We start from the raw sequence: 24,393 nt of genomic DNA, 5'->3' as shown, positions 1-24,393 counted from the left end.
AATGTAAAGAACAACTGCCAGATTCAGATTCACATTATGTTATGTAAAATTGATATTCAATGTTTTTGGATTACAATGACAGTATACAACAAATTATTCTCTCATTTTCTCCGTTTTTTTATTTCTGCATCAACTTACAACAACATAATTGATTGCATTCCTTATCACTTTATTCTGTTCCTTTCTCTCTGCCTGTGTCAGTGTGTAACTGCAGTGGCCGTGCAGATGAGTGTGTGTTTGACGCAGAACAGTACCGCAGCACGGGCAGTGGGGGGCGCTGTGTTGGCTGCAGGGACAACACAGCAGGGCCACACTGCGAACACTGCAGAGACAACTTCTACAGACCGTCTTCACTGCTACCCTGTTACAACTGCAGTTGCAACACTATGGGTGAGACACACATACACACAAATCACTCAGATTCAACTTTAACCTTTAACCCTAAAGGGGAATTCCACTGATTATTCTGTATAATTCAGTGGGTCAGATTTCCACACTGGGCTAATGGGAACCAGGGGTCACCATGTGCTGTTTTATTTACTATACAAAACCAGGATTTATATGTAAGGTTGTATTTTGACATAAAATGCCCTGCATGTACCCCACTAGCATGAATGTAATGTAGTGCATGGCTGGGCGCTTGATGTTATACACCTGTGGCAATAGAACTGAATGAGATTCACCTAGATTGAATAATTAAGAGGTGTGTCCCAATACTTTTGTCCATATAGTGTAGTTTATATTGTCCTTCAGTTCGAAAGGTTGTGTTGTCAAGCACTAAGCTTAATTCCTGCCAGGGAAACTGGCCAATAGTCTTTTATAGATGCATGTCATTAGAGCAAATGGCCTTGTTAAACGCTTCCAGTGATAGCTAAGCTAAGCTAACTGGCAAAATTGAGAAGCTTTGCCACCATCTCACTCTAAAGCTCCCCAGGACTGTGTGTTCACTTTGCAGTTTAATCCACTTCCAAAAGTTTTGAAGAACAAAGAAGTTATTATGTCTTATATATATTTATATGGTGGTGGTTGGAGTGGCGCAATAGATAAGACCGCTACCACACCATGTGGGTGACTGGGGTTCAATTCCCGGCCTGGGTGACTGCTGCGCTACACCATTAAGAGTCCTTGGGCAAAACTCCCATTGGCCCACCTCTGTAATACGAGTAACCCTTGTATGTCACTCTGGATAAGAGTGTCAGCTAAATGCCTTAAATGTAAATGTTTATATGTCTTAGTGAGCTAATTTGACTACATACTTTGGATTGGGGCAGATTTGTTGTATGTGGATACAGTATAAAAGAAGATTGAAAAGCAAGCCTTTAAATGGATGAATCAGTTACAACTATAACAGCATCATGTGATGTATTGTTTTAGCAGCTTCAGCTACACTAAAGAAACTTGCTGTTTTGAGGGTAAAGCTGACTAAAACAAAACAAGCATTTTCCTAAATTTGAGTCAAACCATTTTTTTTTATTAATACATAAATATAATAACATAACAATGCGTTTGTGAAGTTCATTTGCAAAATTTAAATTCTAAACCTTTCAGTGGTTTTAACATTTTAAATCAGAGATCCTCGACCCCCAGGAACCCCTATAGGTTATTTCAGACCTTGACTGGAGTGGCACTGGTTACCTCTGAAATCAGATTTCCTCCCAGGGTGCCAACTCAAACTGTGGTTGGAAGAACACTAATCTGTATTTGGCTACTGCTAAATAAAGCAGTATTGCAGAGTATTGAGTTGTTGGAGGATGAGGCATTGTGAAAGCGTATCCCAGCTGCGGTTGGAAGGGTACTCATGGGCCGACCAGTGAGGGAAGGATGAAGGAATCTTTCTTCTGGAATCATCCTGCACCACTGTGCACTGTTGGCAGCGCTTCGTTTCATCCGACTGCCTAATCCAGAAACATGTAGTTGCTGTCATTGGCGGCTACATCAAATTATGAAGTCATTTGATATGAATTGTTGCTGACTTGTATCTCATTGTGGTTAGTATAATATAATGGGCAACCACACCACCCTTTCCGTGGGAAGATTGGGGTTCGATCCCACAGTGGGGCAATATTCACCTTCCTGTGGAACATGATTTGAATGTAAGTTTCTCTGAATAAGATCATCCACCAAATATCATTAATGTAATCAAGGAGGAAAGTGCCGATTCTATACTATAAACCTATGAACCAATGTCATATTAGTGATTTTAACTAGTAGAGATTTTTTTAATTAAATTCCTACCAATTTAGTAGTGCCAATCTTCCCACCCGTTCATAGCTCCACCTAGCACTAGCAATGCTCCTGACACTAGGAGGGTAAGGACTCCTCTGATACATGTGAAGCCAGCCACCACCTATTTTCAACTGCCTCGAGTGCAGCATTGCTGGGCAGTAGCCATGCTCAGAGAAAAGTGTTAAGTCCCCAGATCCAACGCACCAGCTAACAGATGCCTGTGTTGGCCAACATCTTAAGAGTGGTTAAGAATGATGAAACGGAGAGAACGCCATCTACCCACCTGGAGAGAGTCCGGCCAATTGTGCTCTCTCAGGGCACTGAGTCCACCGATGACAGTTGAGAATATTTATTATAATTTGGATTCCATCATAATGGAAATTTTCCATAATGGAAAAGGTAATAATATGATCACTTGTCAATGCAGAATGCAAATATAACTCATTGCATATCTTACTAAGTAAGTAATTATTTTGGAATTATATTCAATATTAAACTAAAACAAAAGCAATACAATTCTCGTCTTCTAAGGGTTAACCGCTGCTGCTGCAAAGCATGACTGAACAACATACCATCCCACAACGACTCAAGCAATCCATCTTGAATCTGTGCCCTGCCACATACCGTCCTGTTCCGTTCCATCAATATTTTACAAATTAGAAACTGTTTTTTCATAATTGCTGTCTGATCCCTATACGCCAGACCTACGTTGTTATTTTCAAAATGATCCGCTGAGGCTCTCTCTTATACGAGACTGCACCTTTTTAGACGCAAAAGCAATTAAAGAAATCTCAGCTCGCTGGCTGCAGGCTATCCGAATAAAATTCAGCAAAAAAGGCACTGAGTGTGTGAATATTCATTCTGGTGTGTTCATGATGCAATTGGAGCCATGGATGAGCTCATTAAGAAACAGAAGACTGTAAAGTAAATTGAAAAGACTGTCTCCCGCCCTCTCCTCCTCTCTGTCTGTCTGATTCTTTTTCTTTCTTTATCTCCCTCTCCAGGATCAGTGAGTCTGCAGTGTGACGAGGAGGGTGAGTGCGCATGCAGGCCGAGTGTGATGGGGCTAAAGTGTGATGTCTGCAAAGCTGGCTTCCACTCCCTCAGCCCAGGGGGTTGCAGGTAATGAGAGAGAGAGTGAGACACAAAGGGAGAGAACGTAAAAAGTGAAATATAGTGAGAGAAACGGGTATCCGTGTTAACCTTTCCCAGGATTCATAGCACCAGTCGTTTTTTTTGTTTTCCAGTTTATGGGGCAGATTCATAAAACTTGGTGGTAACGGTGCTACGCCACGTAAAATGTGTGCCACGGTACTCGTGTCTGAGGTTGAGGTTGTGTCTTTCAGTGTGTCGCTGTTTTCTACCAGTACACTATTGTCATATATATATATATATATATATATATATATATATATATATATATATATATATATATATATATATATATATATATATATATATATATATATGACAATAGTGTCTATATACACAGTGGAGGAAATAAGTATTTGACCCCCCACTGACTTTAAAAGTTTTAATACAAAAAAATAAATGAAACATCTCATAATTTTATGCCAGCTTTATTTTAACAATGACACATAGAACATCGAAAGAAAAACTGAAAAGATTACATGAAATGAGAAATAAATATTAACTTAAGTATTTGACCCCCTAGTAAAACATCATTTAATACTTGGTGGTAAAACTGCACAGCAGTCAGACGTTTCTTGTAGTTTTTTATAAAGGTTTGCACACACTTCAGGAGTAACTTTGGCCCACTCCTCTCTGCAGATCATCTCCAAATCCTTAAGGTTTTTAGGCGTGCATTTGGAAACGTGAAGCTTCAGCTCTCTCCACAGATTTTCTATGTGATTGAGGTCAGGAGACTGGCTAGGCCATTCCATGACCTTGATATGCTTCTTATGGAGCCACTCCTTTGTTTCCTTGGCTGTATGTTTTGGGTCGTTGTCGTGCTTGAAGACCCATCCCCGACCCATTTTCAGTGCCCTGGTAGAGGCAAGGAGGTTGTCACCCAGGATTTTGCGATACATGGCCCCGTTCATCTTCCCGTCGATGCAGTGAAGTTGGCCTGTGCCTTTAAAAGAAAAACACCCCCAAAACATAATACTTCCACCACCATGCTTGATGGTGGGGATGGTGTTCTTAGGGTCAAATTCTGTATTTTTCTTCCTCCAAACACGTCAAGTTGAGTTGAGGCCAAAGAGCTCAATTTTGGTCTCATCTGCCCACAGCACCTTCTCCCAGTCTCTCTCGGAGTCATTAACATGTTCATTGGTAAACTTGAGGCGGGCCTGGACATGAGCTTTCTTGAGCGGAGGAACCTAAACTGCGCTCCCCAGGTGCTGCGGAGTTTATGAGACATAGAACAAAGGAGCTGAGAGATCAGCTGCAGAACCCAGAAGGTTAAACTTAGAACAGACCTGAAACGTGGCACGCCCAAGAACAGTCCGATAAACTAGATCAAGAAGATCGAGGAAGCCTCTCTGACATCCTCCAGGATGCACCAGGATGGCTCAGAGTAAACAACTATCGGCAAAGGGTATCTTGCGCTAGCTCCTTAAATACCACAGCCTCAGGTGAACCAAATCAACGGAACAAGGAACATTAATCAAACTCACGTGATAACAACTGAAACGCGACGTGAGACATGAACATGGATATCAACTTAAGAGTCCGTGACACAAGACATGGACTTGAACATCAAACTAAAAGTCCGTGAAACGTGACACGAACTGAACTTCAACGTAAAAGTCCTGAGGAGAGCCTGCGGGCCGTGGCCCAGGACCGGCCCCGGGGCGGGCGTTGCGACGCGGACCTGACAATCCCTTTGTATGTAAGCCCACACTTTAGTTCTTCACTTTTATAACCACACTGCTGACAAATTTACCATCAGTTTCATTGGCCCTAAAATAGAACCCTGTGGGACTCCACAAAACATACTAAACCAAGCTGTTACCGAATAATTCACAATAGATTCTGCAACCACTGCAAAAAACTAAATAATAAACCTAGGGTTCAAGAGGTTAATACGCTGATGGCCATCAGCATTTTACCAAAACAGACCTATGAAGGTGCCCTGTGTTATCGGAGCAGATCTTATAAGTTGAGAGGTGGATGTGGATTCAGAATATCCCACAGGTAAACAGCGTACATGTACCTTGCCACCCAAGTGATGTTACAGGAATCTTCTGACCAGTGACCTTTGATTGCTCCAAAGTTCATTCCAGACTTGTATTCCCGTTGTAAGCACACCTGGATGGTGGACCGGGTTGGCATGGGAATTCTGACTGTCCTGCAGCTGTGCAAGGTGCTAAAGAGACCAGAAATATGCCATGGTAGCCTTTTTGTTAGTTCCACTCAGAAAGGTTAGGCTTCATTGCCCTTACACATTGATAAATCTTGGATGCCCAACACCCTGTTGCTGGATTTTTTTTATTTGTTGTCTCTCCTCGGATCACTGGTGGTAGTTACCCACCACAACGGACCATTAAACTCCCCACAAGGCTTGCCAATTTAGAGATGCTCTGACACAGTTGTCAGGGTATAAGGATAACAATATGGCCATTGTCAAAGTCTCCTAGGTCTTCACACCTGATCATTTGTCCTGTTTTCAATATGTCAACTATGAGAACCTACTGCTTAGCTACAGTGTAACATACATCCCAGACCTTTGCATGCCAGTAGCTTAAGTTGTTACAGGATATTTGATGTTAATTTCGTTCATTCATTTCATCCATAGTTTATCTATGTCTTAATGTTTTGGCTAATTGATGCAATGTATAGTTGCATGTATATTTGACCAATGTAGATAAGGGTTTGACAAGCATTTGCCATTAAGACATTTAGTGTGGTGTTACATCCCTATCCCTTACACAACAGCTATGAAATGCAGCATTCTTGGCTGCACCCTTAGCTTTAATGCATCATTATCTAGGATAACAACGAGACCAGGGTACAGCGAGGAGGCGGTTTACCAAGGAATACCAGTCACTTCCAATTTCAGTTGAGCTTTCAACACTTACACTTCTGAATACCACACAAATAACAGAAGTAAACCAAAACAGGAGCACTAATTTGACATTAGCTACCTGATATAGAAATAGAGTCACAGTCATTATTATTAGTATTAGCATAATCCAGCATAAACACATTCTTCCACCACTTTCAGCGTTTTATTGCTCACTATTTTTATTTTTCTGTGCCAGCATAAGAATCTACATATACAGACAAATATGAATTCCATACCGTCACTGTCTAGCAAAAGCCTTTTTGCAGTTTTGGACTTTTTTGATATAATAATCATGATGAAAGGACCAATAGAGCCGCTTCAAAAAGAATAGGAATGAAATCTTTTTACATTGACGTCCACTGAAGGTTAAGATGTTTTTTTCTCCTGTAAAGTTGTTGTACAAGGTTTTGGTGTGACAGTGGCTGTGACAGTATGCTTGTATGTGTGCTTGTGGCTAAAAAGACCCACAACATAGAAATGACACAATGCAGCACAAATATCACAATGCATAAGAAAACACAGGTTAAGGCTAAATACACAGAACAAATAAAAAAACACAAACACACACACACACACTCTCCTGTGGCCTGTGTGAGTCAATGTGTTGGGGTGTGAATTAGTTGGTTCAGTGGAGCGAAACAGAACAGGCCAAAATTGAGGAGTAAGGGAGAATGAGAGAAAGAGAGAGAGAGAGAGAGAGAGAGAGAGAGAGAGAGAGAGAGAGAGAGAGACAGACAGACAGACAGACATGCAGCTTGTAGAAAAAGTGAGCAAGGGTGGATGAAGAAAGAGAAGGAGAGAAAGAAGAAGCTGTGCAGATGTGGTAATTGAATTATAGCAAACAGTGAGCTTGTTAAAACACTGATGCTGGAATACACTGATAATTAGAAGAATAAACAGTGGACATGTGATGAACCTGCTACTACACAAAGAGGCCAGTTTATTGGAAACAGCTGCCTTGTAGCTAACGACACTTAGTGACCTTTTTATCTGATACACCTGCACTACAGGCAAAAAGGGTTCTTTGACTCTTGTTACAGCCTGTCTGCAATCTGACTTTGTCTTGACCTTCAGCAGGCCCTTCACGTTTGGGTTTATACATTATATGTACAAAGGTATTGGGACACCTTCTCATTTACCGTTTCTTCTGAAAGGGAATTTAAAAAAGAGTTTATCCTGCTTTTGTTGGAATAACTATCTCTACCATAAAGGGAAGGCACTCTACTAGATGAGGAGTTACTGAGGTCAGGATGTTGGATGATCACCACCCCAACTCATCCCAAAATAATTGGACGGAGCACCATCATTCCAGAGAACACAGCTCCACAGCTCAATGCTGGGGGCTTTATTCCTCTCTAGCCCACGCCTGGCATTAGGCTTCATGCTAATCTGTTCATATTTATCTGCTCCAGAGAGTTCTATTCTATTGGCATTGCTTCTCTACAGGGACTAGACAAGCTGTGTGCTTTGCAGCATTGCAGCATTCCACCCTGATATTTGATAGTTAAAGCAACATTATGGGGAATTGGTATTTCTTGCTCCTGGGCTCCACCTACAATCAGGGAGTGTAATTCGTGATGCATTTCTGGACATGCTGAGAGATACAAAACCACTGGACTGATGCAGTAGACTTGCATGTTCTCACAAGCATTGTCCTGCCCACTTCATCAAAGTTACATACTGCTGTGGCCAGCATGCTGAACCCAGTGTATTGTGATGTTTCTGAGGCCGTTATTATGAGGCTAAATAGTGTTGCAACTTTTAGTGAGCTTAAAATAGTAGGTTAACGTAACAAAAACAATGAAATTCACTACCATTTTTAAGACAAAGCATCTACTTATTTATTTATTTTTAACAGTGACACACTTGCACTCGTATCAGTACTACACACTATAATGCCACTGCTATGTTAGGGTCACTGGTGTTTGGTTGATGGATGAGGTAGAGGGGCCAGATAGATTGCGCTATATCGGATGGACTACACTCAGCTTTCTCAGTGCACCGCTTTGGTCGTATTTTCAATCAAATGTGTATGCGTGTGTGGGGATGTGGGGGTGTTTTCGCTGTTCCTAATGTTTCATTTGGTTCATCTTTGTGTGTGTGTGTGTGTGTACGTGTGTGTTTGTGCTGAAATACACACATGTAGGTTGTGTGAGTGTAATGAATGGGGCAGTGTAGGTGTGTGCTCTGCTGAAGATGGAAGCTGCCACTGTAAGCCCAATGTGGAGGGACATTCCTGCGACAGGTAACCTATCCCCCCATACACACAATATAAATATATTAGTACAGTATTTTTTTTTCTTTTATATAAGACCTTACTTTTTCCATTTTTTTTTACCTGTCATAATTTTGAGTGAAATTTGACCTCTTAACAGACCTCTTAAATCCAATCAGATTGGGACACCCCAAATAAATATCCCTATTATTGTTAAGAATTATTATTATTGCCATGCTTTCAGAGTACATACTGTGTGTGCGTGTGCCTAGGTGCAAGCCTGGATCATTCAACCTTCAGCAGGACAATACAGATGGCTGCCAAGCGTGCTTCTGCTTTGGCCACTCCCTGGCATGTGCACCCTCCAGTCGCCATGTTGCCTTTAACATTACCTCCGACTTTCTTGAGGGTATTCAGCCCCACTTTTGTACACCACCATTTAGTTGCAAAATATTATATAGCAAACAGAGTTGTACCTGAAGTCAAATCTTAACCATAAAAATATCAGAATATCTTTTTTTTCTGTAATTTATGGACTCTGCTGATATATATCTAAAAATCTGAAGTATGAAAGCATCACAAATAATGTATCACATAAGTGAGCATTATAAGCTGGTGATATGCTGAGAATTTTCCTTTTAATGTTCATGAAAAAAAGGTGTAATTGTGTGTGTGTATATGTGTGTGTGTCCCTAAGACCCTGATGGCTGGGTAGGTGAGTTTTCAGGACAGAAAGAATCCCCCCTGCTGTGGAAAGAAGGTGAAGTGTACCTGCTTCCCTACAGTGAGGAAGATGCTGGTTACTACAGAGCTCCAGGTAGGTTTAAAACACAGCTATAATGGTCACATCCAAGACCTTTTTTCTATCCATTTTCAGTTGAGTGAGAAAGCTTTGTTTTGCTGTTTTGTTTGAATTGAGAAATATGTAAATAATCTGTAAATAATAAAAAAACACAATATGTTTGGCATATCCTAATGCACTGTTATTGTGTCTTTTATGACATAAGAAAACCATTAATGCGCCTTGTTCAAACGTTTGGACACCACAGTGATTTTTTGTAAAGCTTTCTGACCTTAATTAGCAAGATAGAAAATGTGTAATTGATGAGCACAAGGCAGAGGGAACACTATAATACAATAGCCAAGCATTTTCAGCTTGCGGTTCAGAATAATACTAAGAATTGGCAGCTCAGGGGAACAGTGGAAATCTGGAAGACCAAGAATACTCTTTGTGAGAATTGCTCGTTTTATTGTGTGTTATTGATGGCACAGACACATCAGGAAACTCAATGCTTGAAATATGTTACAGAACATCTATGGAAGCTAGATGAATCCTGGAAAATGTTTTGGACTGATGAAGTCAAAATAGAACTGTTACAAGCAGCAAAGGTATATGAAAAGAAAAAATAAAGAACTGCATTTCATGAAAAGAACACCTAGACAACTGTAAAGTGGTTTGGGGTTGTGTTGCTGCCAGTGGCATTGGCCACTGATGAATGGATTGCACAGTACCAGCAAAGCCTGTGTGCAGAAGTCAAACCAACTCTGAAGGGTGAAACAGAGAAGAGGATGTCTTTTACAGCTGGATAATGATCCAAAACATAAACTCATCATGGTCTATCTACAGAGACACAAACTGATGTTTTTGGAGTGGCCCAAAAACAGTTCCTTGGCATAAATACTATAACATAGACCTTAAGCAAGCTGTGCAGCAGGCAAAAATGACTAAAAAAAGACTGCTACAAAGAGCGTTAGCAAAATGATTTTCTGTGTGTTAAGAAATACTGACTCTGTGAGGTGTCCAAACGTTTGCACAGACCACACTGATTGTTTGCTTTGTTTACTACTTCTCATAAAAATGACTTTATTTGTAATTTGGCCAAGTACGCCCAAACTTACGCATAGAACTGTACATAGCTAACTTTTCCAAAGACTACACAGTTTGGCAGAGCAGAGACTGTGACTATACAGTCTGCGAGCAGAACAAACCCGACTTGCTAAACGATAAATGCTCAGCCAATCAGTTTTAAACTGGTTCTAAAAGAGAAGACATGCCATATGTTTCATTTGAAAACTGTGCCCACCATCTACAACTGTAATGCATAGGAGCCAAGAATGGAGATCAAATTGGCCAAACACAGACAGAGTACCAAAGGCATATTCATGATCATAAATGAGGACATCAAAAAAACAGAAAACACTAACGTAGGACAGAATGACAAGTAGAATGAGTGGTATTTTCATTAACACTTCGCACTTTACACAGGCCTATCAACTATGGGAAATGGTGTAGTGTATAATATTACATCCAATCTGACTTTCTTTTTATTTGCACTACACAAGGGGCTTCCACAATCATGTGAAAAAAGTAAGACACCCCATGAAAATAATTGGTAAAATGTCATTTATAATAAATGGAATGTTCTTGTGAGGAAAAGGATAGGACCCCCCTCACTTTTACTGTTTCTCAAAAAGACTAAAATTAGAATCAGGCGCAGCAAATTAGCCGCAGATGATCAGAATATCTTTATTGAAATCTCAGATATTTAAGGTGCATTCAGATCACTTCCAGTAGTTCCTTGTGAAGTTGACTACACAGGGAATTCTGACATTTTAAAGTGAGATTCCAAATTATAGGGAGTGAATGGGAACTTTGAACGGTGTGGGGAGTAGTGAGAAGTGGTTCCCTTCTTCACTGAACAGGAACAGTAAAGTTCACTTCACTGAACAGTAAAGTCTACCCCTTAATTATAATGTTTTGGGGGTTAAAACAGCTGGCACTCATCACAAGCTATACAATGCAATGTAAACATGACTCAAACCTGTTATATGTCCATAAACTACATGTATTCCCATATTGCATGCATAATATGATACATGGCTGCAGTTCATTAGTCTGTATGTTACTTTAGGAGGAGCGATGTGCTGCCTTTTACGTGATGCAGGGATGAAGGGATTTCTCCAACTGCTAGGTTCCCTTCCCAGCCCATATCACATAATACGGTGTAGGGAATACAAGGACACTGCTTAGGGACCCTGTGGAAAATAAGGCAGCTTTAGTGTGGTTTGCTCTTGATGAATAATGTGAGTGGTATCATCATGGTGTAACGAACACCGTTTGGCCATCAAGCAGTCACAAGGGCTTGCTTTCCACTCTGTTTATTCTGAAACAGATTTTATAGTGTGTTAATCTTCTCTTATCTTAGATGGCTGCAGACCACACACGCTAAACATAAAAAAAAAAATGAAATGAGCAGAAATGAGAGGTTTATTTATTTTTATAATCTGACTTTGCTGCTGAGAGTAAGTTTAGGCTAGCTATTTCGTTACCATGGCTTAGTTAGCTGAAGCACATGTCTGAGCAGTAATTTGATAAAAACAGCATTTATAAGCACAACTACACTCTGAAAAAATTACCACCTGCTCATATAATGTGTTAGAACAATGTTTTAAAGAATTAATACGGCAGCAGCAGAGGAACATAGTCTGCATAGAAGTCACAGCAAGAGAAGAAAAGCTCCCCAAAATAATTGTAATTTTTTTTTATAAACGCATAAATGGCTATATACATTTGTCCTGAACCCTTTTTACCAAAAATAGGCTAATTTTGGTGAAGCTCAATATTTTATTTTTAACTTTTTAACTTTTTAATTTAACTCTGTTACAATGGCAAGACCCAAAGAGCTCTGTGAGGCCTTCAGAAAGAAGGTTGTAGATGCAGATGGGTCTGGGAAAGGATGTAATAATTTAAAAGTGAAACAAATGCCTAACAAGACCAGAGCGTAAAGAAGTCTCCAACAATCCTAAAATGTCATTGCCGGATCTACAGGTAGTTCTTGCCACAGCTGATGTCAAAGTACAGCACCTAACATCAGAAAGAGACTGCATGAAGCATTTTCATAGGAGATGTGCAAGGAGGAGACCCTTGCTGTCAAAAATACATCAGTGCAAGACAGAGAACACTCAGACACAGGCAAGGACTTCTGGAACAATGTACAGAAGGACAGATGAATCATGAGTCTAGCCCTGATGTTTTTTTGGACAGCAATGGCTTCCTCTTCACATACCTCCCATGGAAATCAAACTTGTACAGTTTCTTTCTGATAGTAGATGCGGTACTGTGACATCAGCTGTGGTAAGAGCTACGTGTAGATCCTGTGATGATATTTTAGGATTGTTGGAGACTTCTTTATACATATTGCAGTCTGCTCTTTGGCTAAACTTTCTAGGATGGCCTGACCTGGCCATATTGGCGGATGTGGAATGGCCGATTGTAATTGTTTAGTTATATCACCTCTTAATATTGTTTAAATGAAGATCTGGGTCCCATTTTTATCAAACTTTTGGCATGAAAATAAACTGTTGGTGGGATTTAAGATAGCAATGAGCATCGCAACATGCCTTGAGCAGGGTGTAAGATAGGGCCCCAAATTTCATATGTTTAAAAGGGTTTTCATATGGTTTCATATGGAGTAAATTAGGCCAGAAACATACTTCACGCTAGGGCCCGAATGCTGGCGCTTCGAGCTACGCAGACTGGGTTTTGCTCATAGTTTTAAAAATGTGTCACAACGTATTTCATTACGCAATGAAGCTTGAGCTGCACTCTGAGCATTGCGGCAAGGGGGCTCTAGAGCAACTGCCAAGTTGTCTTGTACCACCGGCGTGCTTTTTTCCAGTCAACTGTCTTTGCGGATGAGTTTAGATGTCCTCTATCGCCCCCTGAGTACTGAATGTTTAAACCACCACAGTAAAATAAGAATGCACGTTGAGTTTGTATAGCAAACTGTGTTAGCCTGGTGTTTGCACTTTCGTTTGTGTACTTGCATTGAGTATGTTTCTGGTCATAGCCTGTAGCCCGGTCACAAATATTATGCTTGCAATCTTGCAGTCCTTATTTTGACCCTGCCCACAAGAGCTGTAAACGATTTCCCTTTCTTATTCTATTGTTCAAAAGGGGTGCTTACGAGCGCCTTCTGAATGTCTCAGAATGGATAGGTTTGTTTACAACTGTCTGACATATGTCGAGAAGATATTCATATATAAAAATTGATCTGTGTATTAATTAAACTTAAGCCTCTTTTTGCATGACATTTGCTTCCATAGATATGCAATTAAACATAAACAAATTAAATATCTGATACTTTTGGTGAGTAAGTCACATGCAGAACCTGTCCATTTTTTAACCACTTGTAAACCAAGGAGCCTCAAGGTATTATCTCTGCCAGTTCTGCCCATTGAGGATGTCACCTACATGTCATAGAGTGTTTGGGGTTCCATTTGGGACAGCGCAGAAGTCTGCCCTCAGCTCTGCCCTCAGGTTCATCCACTCACAGAGGTATACAGATGTTTATTGTACCCTAATAAGGCAACTATCATACCTTCATCAGTTGCAACAATTAGGCTTACAGCTGCTGGGTTGAACAAATGCATGCCACTGATTTGACAATCATTGGCCCCTGGATGTTTGGTATTTTTGTGTGTCGTTTAAATGCCTCCTTCCTGTCAAAGTAGAGGAGTCTTGAACACATTGAGCAACAAAAAACAGCAGACTTTCTGGCAGTATTTCCTCGACTGTCTTACATCAGTGGTGCCAGGTTACGGCATGGGCTTTTCATTTAAAATCTACCACAGTGACCAAAATGGTTTGACTGCAGATAATAGGCAATGGAAGCAATAGGGAACTCTTAGGGCCTTGTGCTTTTTAGTTCTTTTTTAAATACAATCTCCAGCAGTAAAGCAGTATGCAACATGATTAAGCCCCCTTGGTCAAATGACATGTTTTTGTCATGCAACTCATTTTGTCAAATGAGTTGCACATCTTCTACAGAAAAAAAACACTTCTTTACATTTTGAAGATTATTGAAGACACAAGATGTGATCTTAGGTTTTCCTGGATTTGTTAACATTTTCAAAAACATTAAACTGTTATTTGAACAAGGAGTCCAATCATGTTCCTTGTATTTAGACTCTGCAAGTATTGCAGTAGTACATTTGCATAGAAACCAATGAAAATGATCCAGTCAGTATGTTTTCCTCCCTGGTATCTGGGTACAGCTAAGCAAGCTCTCCCCTGCTTAGGACATCAGGAAAGCCTAATGTGTTGGTGGTGGTACCAGTTGCGAGAAGGTCACTCTGGACTTTCAGGAAGTTCTACATACATCACTGACTTTGAATATGAGTGATAATCTAACCAGGATTCAGTAGATCGAAAAGAAGAAGTTACAGCAGGTTTGTACCAGGACTGCTACATGCAGGTTTAAATGGGTAAAATTGGTTAATGTCTGTTGAGAGTGTTTAGCAAAAAGCTAAGACTGGTTTGTGTGGGTCCTAGAAACCATAGTATCTCCAAGGGCTGAAGTATCTTCAGCGTCTCTGTCCTCTGTGGACACAAGGCTTATGGAGGACAAGAAACTTGGCCACTCTGACATAGCTCCATTTATAGGGTAATTTAGCGTTACTGAGAGACACTTAGCCAAAGCATCTTGGGCTGATCACAGTGAGGGCAATCCTGTTACAGCGTGTCTTTCAGACTTCCAGTTCAAAATGTGATCAAAGGGCACTCTATACATACACTCTCTCTTACACCAACGCAGTCACGCACACTCTCTTCTGAGCTACATGCCCTCTAATACCAATGTCACACAAGGCTTTTAGCTTCTGCTTTAATGTAGAACTTTAATGCCAGAAGATAAGGATGACTACTTTTTCATATGGTCAGTGTGTGTACATGCTTCAATCACTGTTTGAAACTGGGTAAACTATGTTTTACATACTCATTTACGATGGTAGAACTCGCCATTTTCTTGCTTTCCTGCCTTGAAGGAATGGTCCTGGCAAATAATCAAATGTACTCACTTTTCCACTCATCTTTGATGAAGTCCATCAGCCAAAACATATTTGCTGTCCAAATTTTGCATCTTAGTGGTGGAGTAGTTCCACTTTAATGGACGGTTGAACTTTATTTATTTACTTATTATTATTTATTTAGATTTATTTGCACCCATCTCTGCCTGAAACTGCTAGAGAAACTTTTTAAATATATAAAAATTATGAAAAATATGTGGAAATCTTTTTACAGTGACTTTTTCAGGTTTTTGTGACAGCTACACTACAACACTACACACAGCAATATACAAACTAATGTCTGAATTGCTTAGTACAGTGTTCAGATGTGGAGACAATGATAAAGCTAGATGCTTTTTTGTCCTTTTTCTTTCTTTGATCACATTAATTGTATTGATAATGAAATGATTATGAAAATTATTAAAATGTTATTTTTTTATTTATTTGATTTGTTTTTTTAATTCCATACAATTTGTTGTGCACTTCTCTGACTCAAACTGCTAGACAAATTTGCAAATTAAAAGTAAAGAAATAACACTTGCCCAGAAATTACTTTTCAATAAGTGTTTGTGCTGTCCAAGAATTTGCTAGCTGTAATGGTTCTAATTCCATCACTAATAAAAAACAATTTAGCATGTTACCAGCTACACAATGAAGTTTCTTTAATATGTCTGCTTAGAATAAAAGAAAAAAAAAGGTAAATTTGCCATTTTGGAGATTTTTTGTGCAGCGATATGATTTTTAAATGATGAAGCTCATATTTAGGGATTCTTGACATCCCTAACATTTCTGACCACAAACATCACAAATAAACAATTAACCATATATTCAATTAATAAGGACATCCACCAAGTTGTTAATTTTGTCCACTCGCTTCAGAAGCCACACTTACCTTTATTGATGGGACTAATTATTTTATAGGATTATGGGATTGAATAGGGTCCAGTGTTCACACGCTTCTGATTTTCAATTATGGGATTGAACCATGTCCAGTGTTTGCACATTGGCATGGCATCCAAGCATTTTTTTAGGAATATTGTCATTATGTCATCATATTATACATATGTACTATAAATTCTCACTGAGGAATTTATTAGGTACAGGTATAAGGTACACTCATGCAGTTATCTACACAGTCAACTATGTGGCAGCAGTGGAGTGCCCAGAATCATGTAGATACAGTTGATGGCAGATGCATTGGTTTCTAGACTTGCTGAACTACTGGGATGCTTTAGCACAACAGTCTTCACGACAGTTCTACAGAATAGTGCCCGGATAACTTGGATAACTACTTGGTACAATTGTCATGAGCAGAAAATCTTCTCAGAATGTTGAACCATGGGGTGGATGGGCTACAACAGCAGAAGACTATGTCGGGTTCAGCTCATTTCAGCCAAGAACAGAAAGTTGAGGATGCAGTGGGTACAGGCTCACTAAAATTAGAGAGTTGAACACTGGAAAAACAAAGCCTGGTCTGATGAATCTGGATTTCTGTGGAGGCTAACAGTTGGAAGGAGCAGGATTTGGCACCAACTGCATGAATCCATGACCACCCCTGTTTTAGCCCAAACTGCTTTTTGAATGAGGAGATCAGAGAATCAGAAAATAGGAAATGTCCACTTATCAGTCTTAAAGGCACAGTAATGTAAGCAGCTGATTTTATTGTAAGCGATAAATAGAGGTTTGGAAATCCTCCCCCAAGAGCTGCAGCAGAGGCCTCTTTGCGTCGCTTTGCGGTACTTTATGTTAGGGTTTTTTTGTGCTTATCACCATGGCGCAAGGCTTGTTTGTGTTGTTCTGGCCGCCTGTGTTAAAAAAGGGAGATCTATTGCTCCCTCGCTGCTTTTAATGATCTCATTTTCTCTCCTCCCCTTGCTCCTTTTTTCTCCTGACTCTTGTGTCTCTTCGCTTGTGTTGCCATGCTTTAAAGATTAGACTACAGCCACTCTGACAGCAGGACTTTTATCCCTTTTCTTGTTTTCCCTTTTTTTCTTTTTATACTATTTTCTAATTTGTGTGCGTTTTTTTTTTCTTCTTCATTCCTTTTGGTAATCCTCCCCACGCAGCTGTGGTTTCTTCAGGGGGAGATAATGTGAGCCAAGAGAGAGAGAGACGGAGAGAGAGAGAGATGGCAGCAAGCGGGCAAATACGTTCCCCTCTGATACTCACTAATCTATTTGTCACCTATTTTGGTCGAGTTCCCGGGACGGAGGCCGCCTCGCCTATTGAAAAGTTTGTGTGCGTATGTGTGTGAGCGTTTGCATGTCTTTGTTTACTTACATTTTCAGAGCAAAAATGTCCTAAAAACTGGAAAATGGAAAAGAAGAAAACATGCCTATCCCAATACTGTCAGGACCAGCTAAATGCTCCTGACAGAATAAAGTGTTTTTAAAGGGCATTTAAGTTAAGGTTTGACTCAAGTACTGTTTGGACATGTAGTGCTTGTGCTGTGCAGATGTTTTAGGTAATCTTTTTGGCACTGACTGCTTCAGGCCATTGTTTATCTGCATTAAGAAGTGCTGTCTGTATAGTTTAGGAGCATTTGGCTGAATCTGGGTAGATAAGATTCAGAGTAGATAATTAATTTATCTTTCTGCATTTGTCAGGGAAGCAGTTTCATGTGCAGCCATACATGCCCACACTACCACAGTATCTCCACCATGCTTGACAGATAATTGTAGTTTGCTTTGGATCATTTAAAGCAGTTATTTCCCTTCCTCATAGTCTTCTCATCATCCTGGTACATGTTGATGTTTGTCTTGTCTGTCCATATGATAATGAGAAACTGCTGAGAAACATTTGAGACGTATGACTTGATACGTACATATGAGGCAATTGCTGTGAAGACACTAAGATAAAACGGTTTCAGCGACCATATTCCAGCAATAGAGTTTCTGTCACACTACCTGTTCTTTACACCTACTTAGTCAGTCTACTGGATTAATTCCCCAGAATCCACCAGGCAATCCACCAGATCTGGTTCACCAGAATTATAAACTCACATCATCTGTTTCTCATCTGCCCCTATTTAAAGCTGTATTGTGTGCGAACTGGTATTTCTTGCTCCTGGGCTCCCCCTCTGGAAGTGTAATTTGCACTTTTGGCCACTCCTAAATGACACACATGCACTTCTGGACAAGCTAAGGGATACAGAAGTGAAGTGAAAGAGGTATGTGGACCTATGTGATCGCATGAACTAGTGGTGAGTTCCAGGTGGGCATGGGCTCTTAGTGGTTTTGTACATGTGCTGATACTGGGTCCCATGTGTGTTTTCCAAGTGGGCCATACAGCCCACCGTTATCTCACATTTGTCCCAGCTATGTCCCATGTGCATTGTATAACCTCTCCTGTTCCCATCACTGACCCTTGTGGGACCCTTGTGGGCATCCATGTGTGGGACCAACATGAGACCCATGGACAAAACATGCTGGTTCCCAATTGGGCTAACCAAACAGGCCCCACGTGGGCAATGTTGTCTGATTATATGACCCCATATGTCCGGCCCGCTTCACCAGATTTCAATAGTGCAGACACCAGCCTGCCAAGCCCGGAGTAGAAATGATAGTAGTGATGCTCCTTTGTTTTGGTCCAGTTCTAACTGTCTCTTTGGGTCTCTAGTTTACTTATGTCTCTGTTGTCTTGGTGCTAGTTCCTCCTCTACCTGGTTTTTACCTGGCCTCGACACATCTTATTTAGATAGCCCCTTTCTTAATAAACCTTCTCATTGGTTTTATATCTGCAAATGTCTGGTTTTAGGATGTTTTAGGATGTTTTAGGACACCTGCTCATTTATCTTTCTTCTGTAATTAAAGATATTAAAAGAATACTTTATCCTGCCTTTGTTTTAGCAACTGTCTGGACTGTCAGTTGCGAGTTTTCTACTAGATTATGGAGCATTGCTGTTAAAACTTGATTGCATTCAGGAACCAGAGCATTAGTGAGGTCAGGAAGTTGGATGTTCACCACCTCAATTCATCCCAAAAGTATTGAATGAGCATCATCATTCTAGAGACACCGTTCTATTGTTCCACACTTCAAATCAGGAGGGCATAATACTGCTCTAGCCCACACATGGCATTAGACAGGGTGCCAGTAGGTTCTTATTTATCTGCTCAAGAGAGTTCTATGCTATTAGCAGTGCTTCTCTACAGGGCCTAGAACAACTGTGTGTGTGCGCGCATTTGTCAGCATCTGTGTCAGCAATTGGTGTAACTTTAAAGTATATATATAAACTATTGCAGTATATTGGGTAGGTACTAAAACTGAATCCTTCCTGGACACCATAACTGGCACTAAAAAAATCCTAGACTCCAAAATCCAAAACTCTTGACCCTGCATCCTTACATTGTAGGAAAACAAGTTTGTGCGCATGGAACTGTGCCTCATTTCAGAGTTAGCAATGTCCCAGCAATATATTTAATGAGCTGCCATAGTGGTGGCATAAAGTATCAGGGGTTGTGATGGGATGTTTTTTAGTGTGTGTGTGTGTTCTGAATGGAGCAGCAGATGTTCCCTCACTTGAAAAGCCCTGCTGCTTGGATGCCACCTTGGGCTTTTGACAACAGTGAGGGTGCCATGTCAATAGTGGGACAACAGGCAGAGAGACACCAAAGCACCAAAGCCAAGAGTCCTGCTCATCCAATTTGCGTTTGTGTGTGTGTGTGTGTGTGTGTGTGTGTGTGTGTGTGTGTGTGTGTGTGTGACTTTGTCCCTGGTGGTCTATGTGCTCCATGGTGAGAACTGAGTGGAACATTTATCACAGCTTTGAGGAGAAAAAAAAACCTTCTGGACAGACACACACACACACACACACACATACTGAAGCTGGTCACAGTCTGGCACAAAGTCAGTTCCACAGATGGAGAGAAGGAGCACATCAGGGGCAGGGAAAGAGGGAAGGAGAAGAGAGGGATGAAAGGAATAGAGTGTTGGACATGCAGTCAGATATTTGTTTACTCATTACACCGTTTCCATAGAAACTCGGGCAATATATCTCAATGGCCAATCCCAAGCCAGGGACAGGTGCCGTAGACACCTGTGCTGCAATTCCTTGAATACATACAAGTGAAAACACCATCACACAAGACTTATATTTTACAGATCAGTTGAAGTGAGACTACAAGCTTCATCACAATCTATGATCCACTCATCCAAGCCTTTCATTAGTGTGAGCACTCTTGTGCTCTGAAATATTTTGGCATGCCACCCACCCTGGATTATATTTATCATGATTAAAACACACACACACAAATAGGCCCCATTCACATTTCATACAATCTTGAAAATGAAGGTGCTGGGCTGCTGGACTGCTGGGCTGCTACCACTATGGTCTGGGGATTGCAGATTCGAATCCCAAGCCATGACGCTTTACCATCAGAGTCTGGGTAAGCACAATTGACCATGCTTTCTCCGGGTGGATAGATGGCCCTCTGGTCCGCATAGGTGTCTGTTAGATGGTGTGGTGGAGCTGGTGACCTGGTGCTTTCCAAATGTCGTCTGTCTGACACTTTAAACTGGGGCTGTCTTTGCATGTATCAGAGTAGAAAATCCATGCTCGAGAATCTAGTAGAAAGCCTCCACTGGACAGTAGAGACAGTTACTCCAACAAAAGCAGAGTAAACTCTTTTTTAATATTCAGAAAAAAAATATGAATGAGCAGGTGTCCCAATACTTGTAGTATATATTGTTGTCAGATATTAGCTTAGACCTGTCCAGCACCAATTGCATTAAAACAACCAGAAGTGATAGGGGTTATCTCTACCAAACACCTGCATTCTTCCCATTTCTTATTGCATGGTGGGTAAAACACACTTTGGCTGAAGCAACAACCAGCATGGTTGCTTTGTTCTTCTAAATTTCAGTTTGTTCATTAGTCCTCCAAGTGCAATGCATATATCCCAGTCATAGCAGCCTTGTCCAAGTGATCCGTAGTGACTTTAGTTGACAATATTCTATTCATATTCCATTTAGCTGCACAGACCACCATGGCTAGTTGTGTTCAGCAGATATGCAATTTATGGTAAGGAATTAGACCAGGCAATGCCAGTCACTCAATTTTGCACCTGTGCTGCAGAGTTGATTTCATTGAGTCTGGGGAAAAAGTTAAGGCCTGGATTGATTGCCAGCTTCATCGCTGTGGTGGCGGTCAATTTTGGCGATGGGAAGAACAGCGCCTCCGTGCCACTGCTGTTTGATCTTGAAGAGCGGGAGGTTGATGGAAAGTGCTCGAAGTCAAGAGCCTCTCTTGCGCTGTCTAACTCTCTTTTATCTATTCCTTTTCCACTGTCCTGTTTTATACTCTTTCTCTCTCTGCTTTCCCCCATTTCCCTTTCTCTACATGGCATTTTCTGCTGTTCTCCATTAGACCAGTATTGGTTCCTCTTTCCTTTCTGGCCCCTCACATTAACTATGAAAAATAGACAAAAGGTACACACATCTCATACATTTCTTCATCTTCATTTTATGGATAACACTTTGAAGATCACACTATGTGACAGGCTATGTTTACACTGCTGGTAATAACCCATAATAAGCCATAAACCAGCAAAAAGTACAATACATGGAACATTTTACATTTTGGTTTTGGCCTTTTTGGGGCCTGATACATATCCTGTACATATACATGATGGCTGTCTGAACAGAGCATAATTCATGCACCTTTCCATTTTTTCATCATAACTTTTTGGGAGGGGACACACCTCACTGTAAAATAATCAAAATGATAATTTACGAATTCCTAAATTAGGGAGAAAATTGGGAGAAAATTCCAAAGAAGGTCTCCTCAGATGTTTTTTAGTAAGACACTGGTTTTGTGTAGAACCAAGATACTCAAAACAACCAACTGAGGCCTCAAGTGGTTCTTTCTATTTAAGTAATCAGTCTGTGCGAAGTTAACTTAATTTACTTGATACAAGCTACGTTAGGGTGATAGCAAAACTAAATTACCATTTGTGTTGGACACATTGGCACAAATTGTCCTCTGCTTAGGGCTGGGCAATATCAGTATTTATTTGTAAAAACAAACAGATAACATCGCTGTCCTGCAAAACCCCCAAAACCTCCAAAATGGCAACTTTACAGAAGAAGGAAAAAATCTTCTTAACTTTCAATGGAAGTCAATATAAAAATATTGTATTCATTTTGATCAATTTTGATCATTCTGGTCCATTTATCATGAAATCATAATGTAAAAATTGTGTCAAAAAGTTAAAAATGTCAAATGTGGGGATACAAGTTTTTTGTCAATATCTAACTGTGTATCTAAGTAATATAGAATATATTAATATTAAACATATGACAGTTGCACTTTTCATGGCATTTTACTCATTTAGCTCACATAACTGGACAATGTTGTAAAGTCATCATGCCGCTTCCTTTGTGCTGTTTCTATGGAACATTTGCACAAGATGGTATAAGGCCCATGTACGTTATTTTTTTAAATCACACTCAGATGGTAACCAGTATGCTAAGGGCACAGCAAGCACATGTGCCAGGAGCCCGGGAAGCAGTTTGAAGTTGGGTGCTTTGCTCAAAGGCACTTCAGTGGTGTTCTGTCAGTTCAGGGGATCAAACCGGCAACCTTACGGTCACAAGGCCGCTTCTCTAACCTTCAGGCCACAGATATCCTGTTAAGCACACATGTATTGGCTGACAGACTACATCCTAGACAAGAAAAAAAATGTTATCTCTGATTTTGCAAATTCCCTAACTGTTGCCATGGTGGCACGGAGGCAGCTTTCTCTTCTCAGCTCTCTGAATCACTGGGAACTAGTTTGAATAGTCTCAACAACTGAGGACCTCCCATGGCGAGCATTTGTTTTTCAAGTCAAGTTCTTAGCTTCTCCACAGGGGCTGAAGTTTTGCGCATGTTAAATCTCTGAGAGACTATGCCAGGGTGTTAGACCTGAACACAATGGGAGCCCTGCAGGTACACTGTGCTTTCCCCTCGCTTTTGTCTAAGATAAATCATTGCCTCATCTCTGCAGGTGGAGCGATGGTAAACAGAGTGAGAAAACCACACTCGCACTAGGCGTTTAACACTCCTGCAGGGTGTCTGGGACGAGGACGTTTTGTAGTGTTTTGTCTCTGACGGGTTACAGCAAACACATTTTGGGACTTACTGCCAAGGCAAAGAGAGGTTAATGAGGAACCCTCAGGGGCATTTGATGATCTGATTTGAGGGGCATATGAGGATCTGATTTGTAGCCAGCTGGAGCTGTAGGCAGTCTTAGTTCCAGCCAACTCCAAGGACATCCCGATCTGGAAGGGTTTTCAGTGAGTAATTCAGTCAGACCACTCTGATTGGTGGACCTCATCATGGCTGATGTTGCTTATGCTAATGTTGTCAGTTCTGAAATTGCTTGACTGACAATAATTAGAGCCACCTCATCAACCCAATGTTTCACTACACATCTGTGGATATATGATTAGCTTCTATGCAATATTCTGCTAGTTCATAATTAGAAGATCCTTCTTGTAAATGAACTGAGCTGCACGTTTAACCAGTAATAAACTGCAATCCCACTGGGCATGAGTTCTCAATTATGGCTTTCACATGGAATGTCTTAATATGGAAACCTCTAGTGTGGTGACCCTGGTGGCTCCACCCAGCATCATAGATGTCTAGCTGTTCAGGTCGAGCAAGGCATTGTTAGCAAATATAAATTTTATGTGATGTTTGGATATTCCCATGTTGACATGACTGAGATCTTTTCTGCTGCGAATCTCCCATTCTACCTCATCCTAAAGGTGTTCCGATTGGATTCCGATCTGGTGACAAGAAAGGCTACTGAAGGGCACTTAGCTCACTGTCATATTCATACAACCAGTTTGAGAGGACAGTTGCTTTGTGACATGGTTCATCCTCATGCTGAAAGATGGGTAAATTGGCATTACACCACTTTCACCAGGCTGAACTGTTCACACAAGGCAGGTTGGGTCCAGGGATTCAAGCTGTCTGTGCCGAGTTCTATCACATTTGTTCTCAATTCTGCTAGTTGATAGATGTGCATATTACCTGAAGCTGCTGGAGCCTATCTGCATGGTTTTGTACACAGTACTGCTGCCACACAAATGG

General features: G+C 40.7%; 1 protein-coding gene across 2 annotated transcripts in view; it reads left to right on the top strand.

Moving 5' to 3' along the window:
• Nucleotides 1–24,393, top strand: part of lamc3 (laminin, gamma 3) — a 161,336-nt gene that overhangs the window by 63,974 nt on the left and 72,969 nt on the right. For both annotated transcript variants that reach the window (XM_072674061.1, XM_072674054.1), the window contains 5 exons: nucleotides 202–390; nucleotides 3,231–3,348; nucleotides 8,403–8,501; nucleotides 8,744–8,880; nucleotides 9,169–9,288. In XM_072674061.1, the coding sequence (XP_072530162.1) occupies nucleotides 202–390; nucleotides 3,231–3,348; nucleotides 8,403–8,501; nucleotides 8,744–8,880; nucleotides 9,169–9,288 (663 nt within the window). The remainder of the gene's footprint in view (nucleotides 1–201; nucleotides 391–3,230; nucleotides 3,349–8,402; nucleotides 8,502–8,743; nucleotides 8,881–9,168; nucleotides 9,289–24,393) is intronic.

Source organism: Salminus brasiliensis, chromosome 1 (assembly GCF_030463535.1).
Source record: "Salminus brasiliensis chromosome 1, fSalBra1.hap2, whole genome shotgun sequence".
Classification (NCBI taxonomy): Eukaryota; Metazoa; Chordata; class Actinopteri; order Characiformes; family Bryconidae; genus Salminus; species Salminus brasiliensis.
This window is presented reverse-complemented; position numbering and strand designations above follow the sequence as displayed.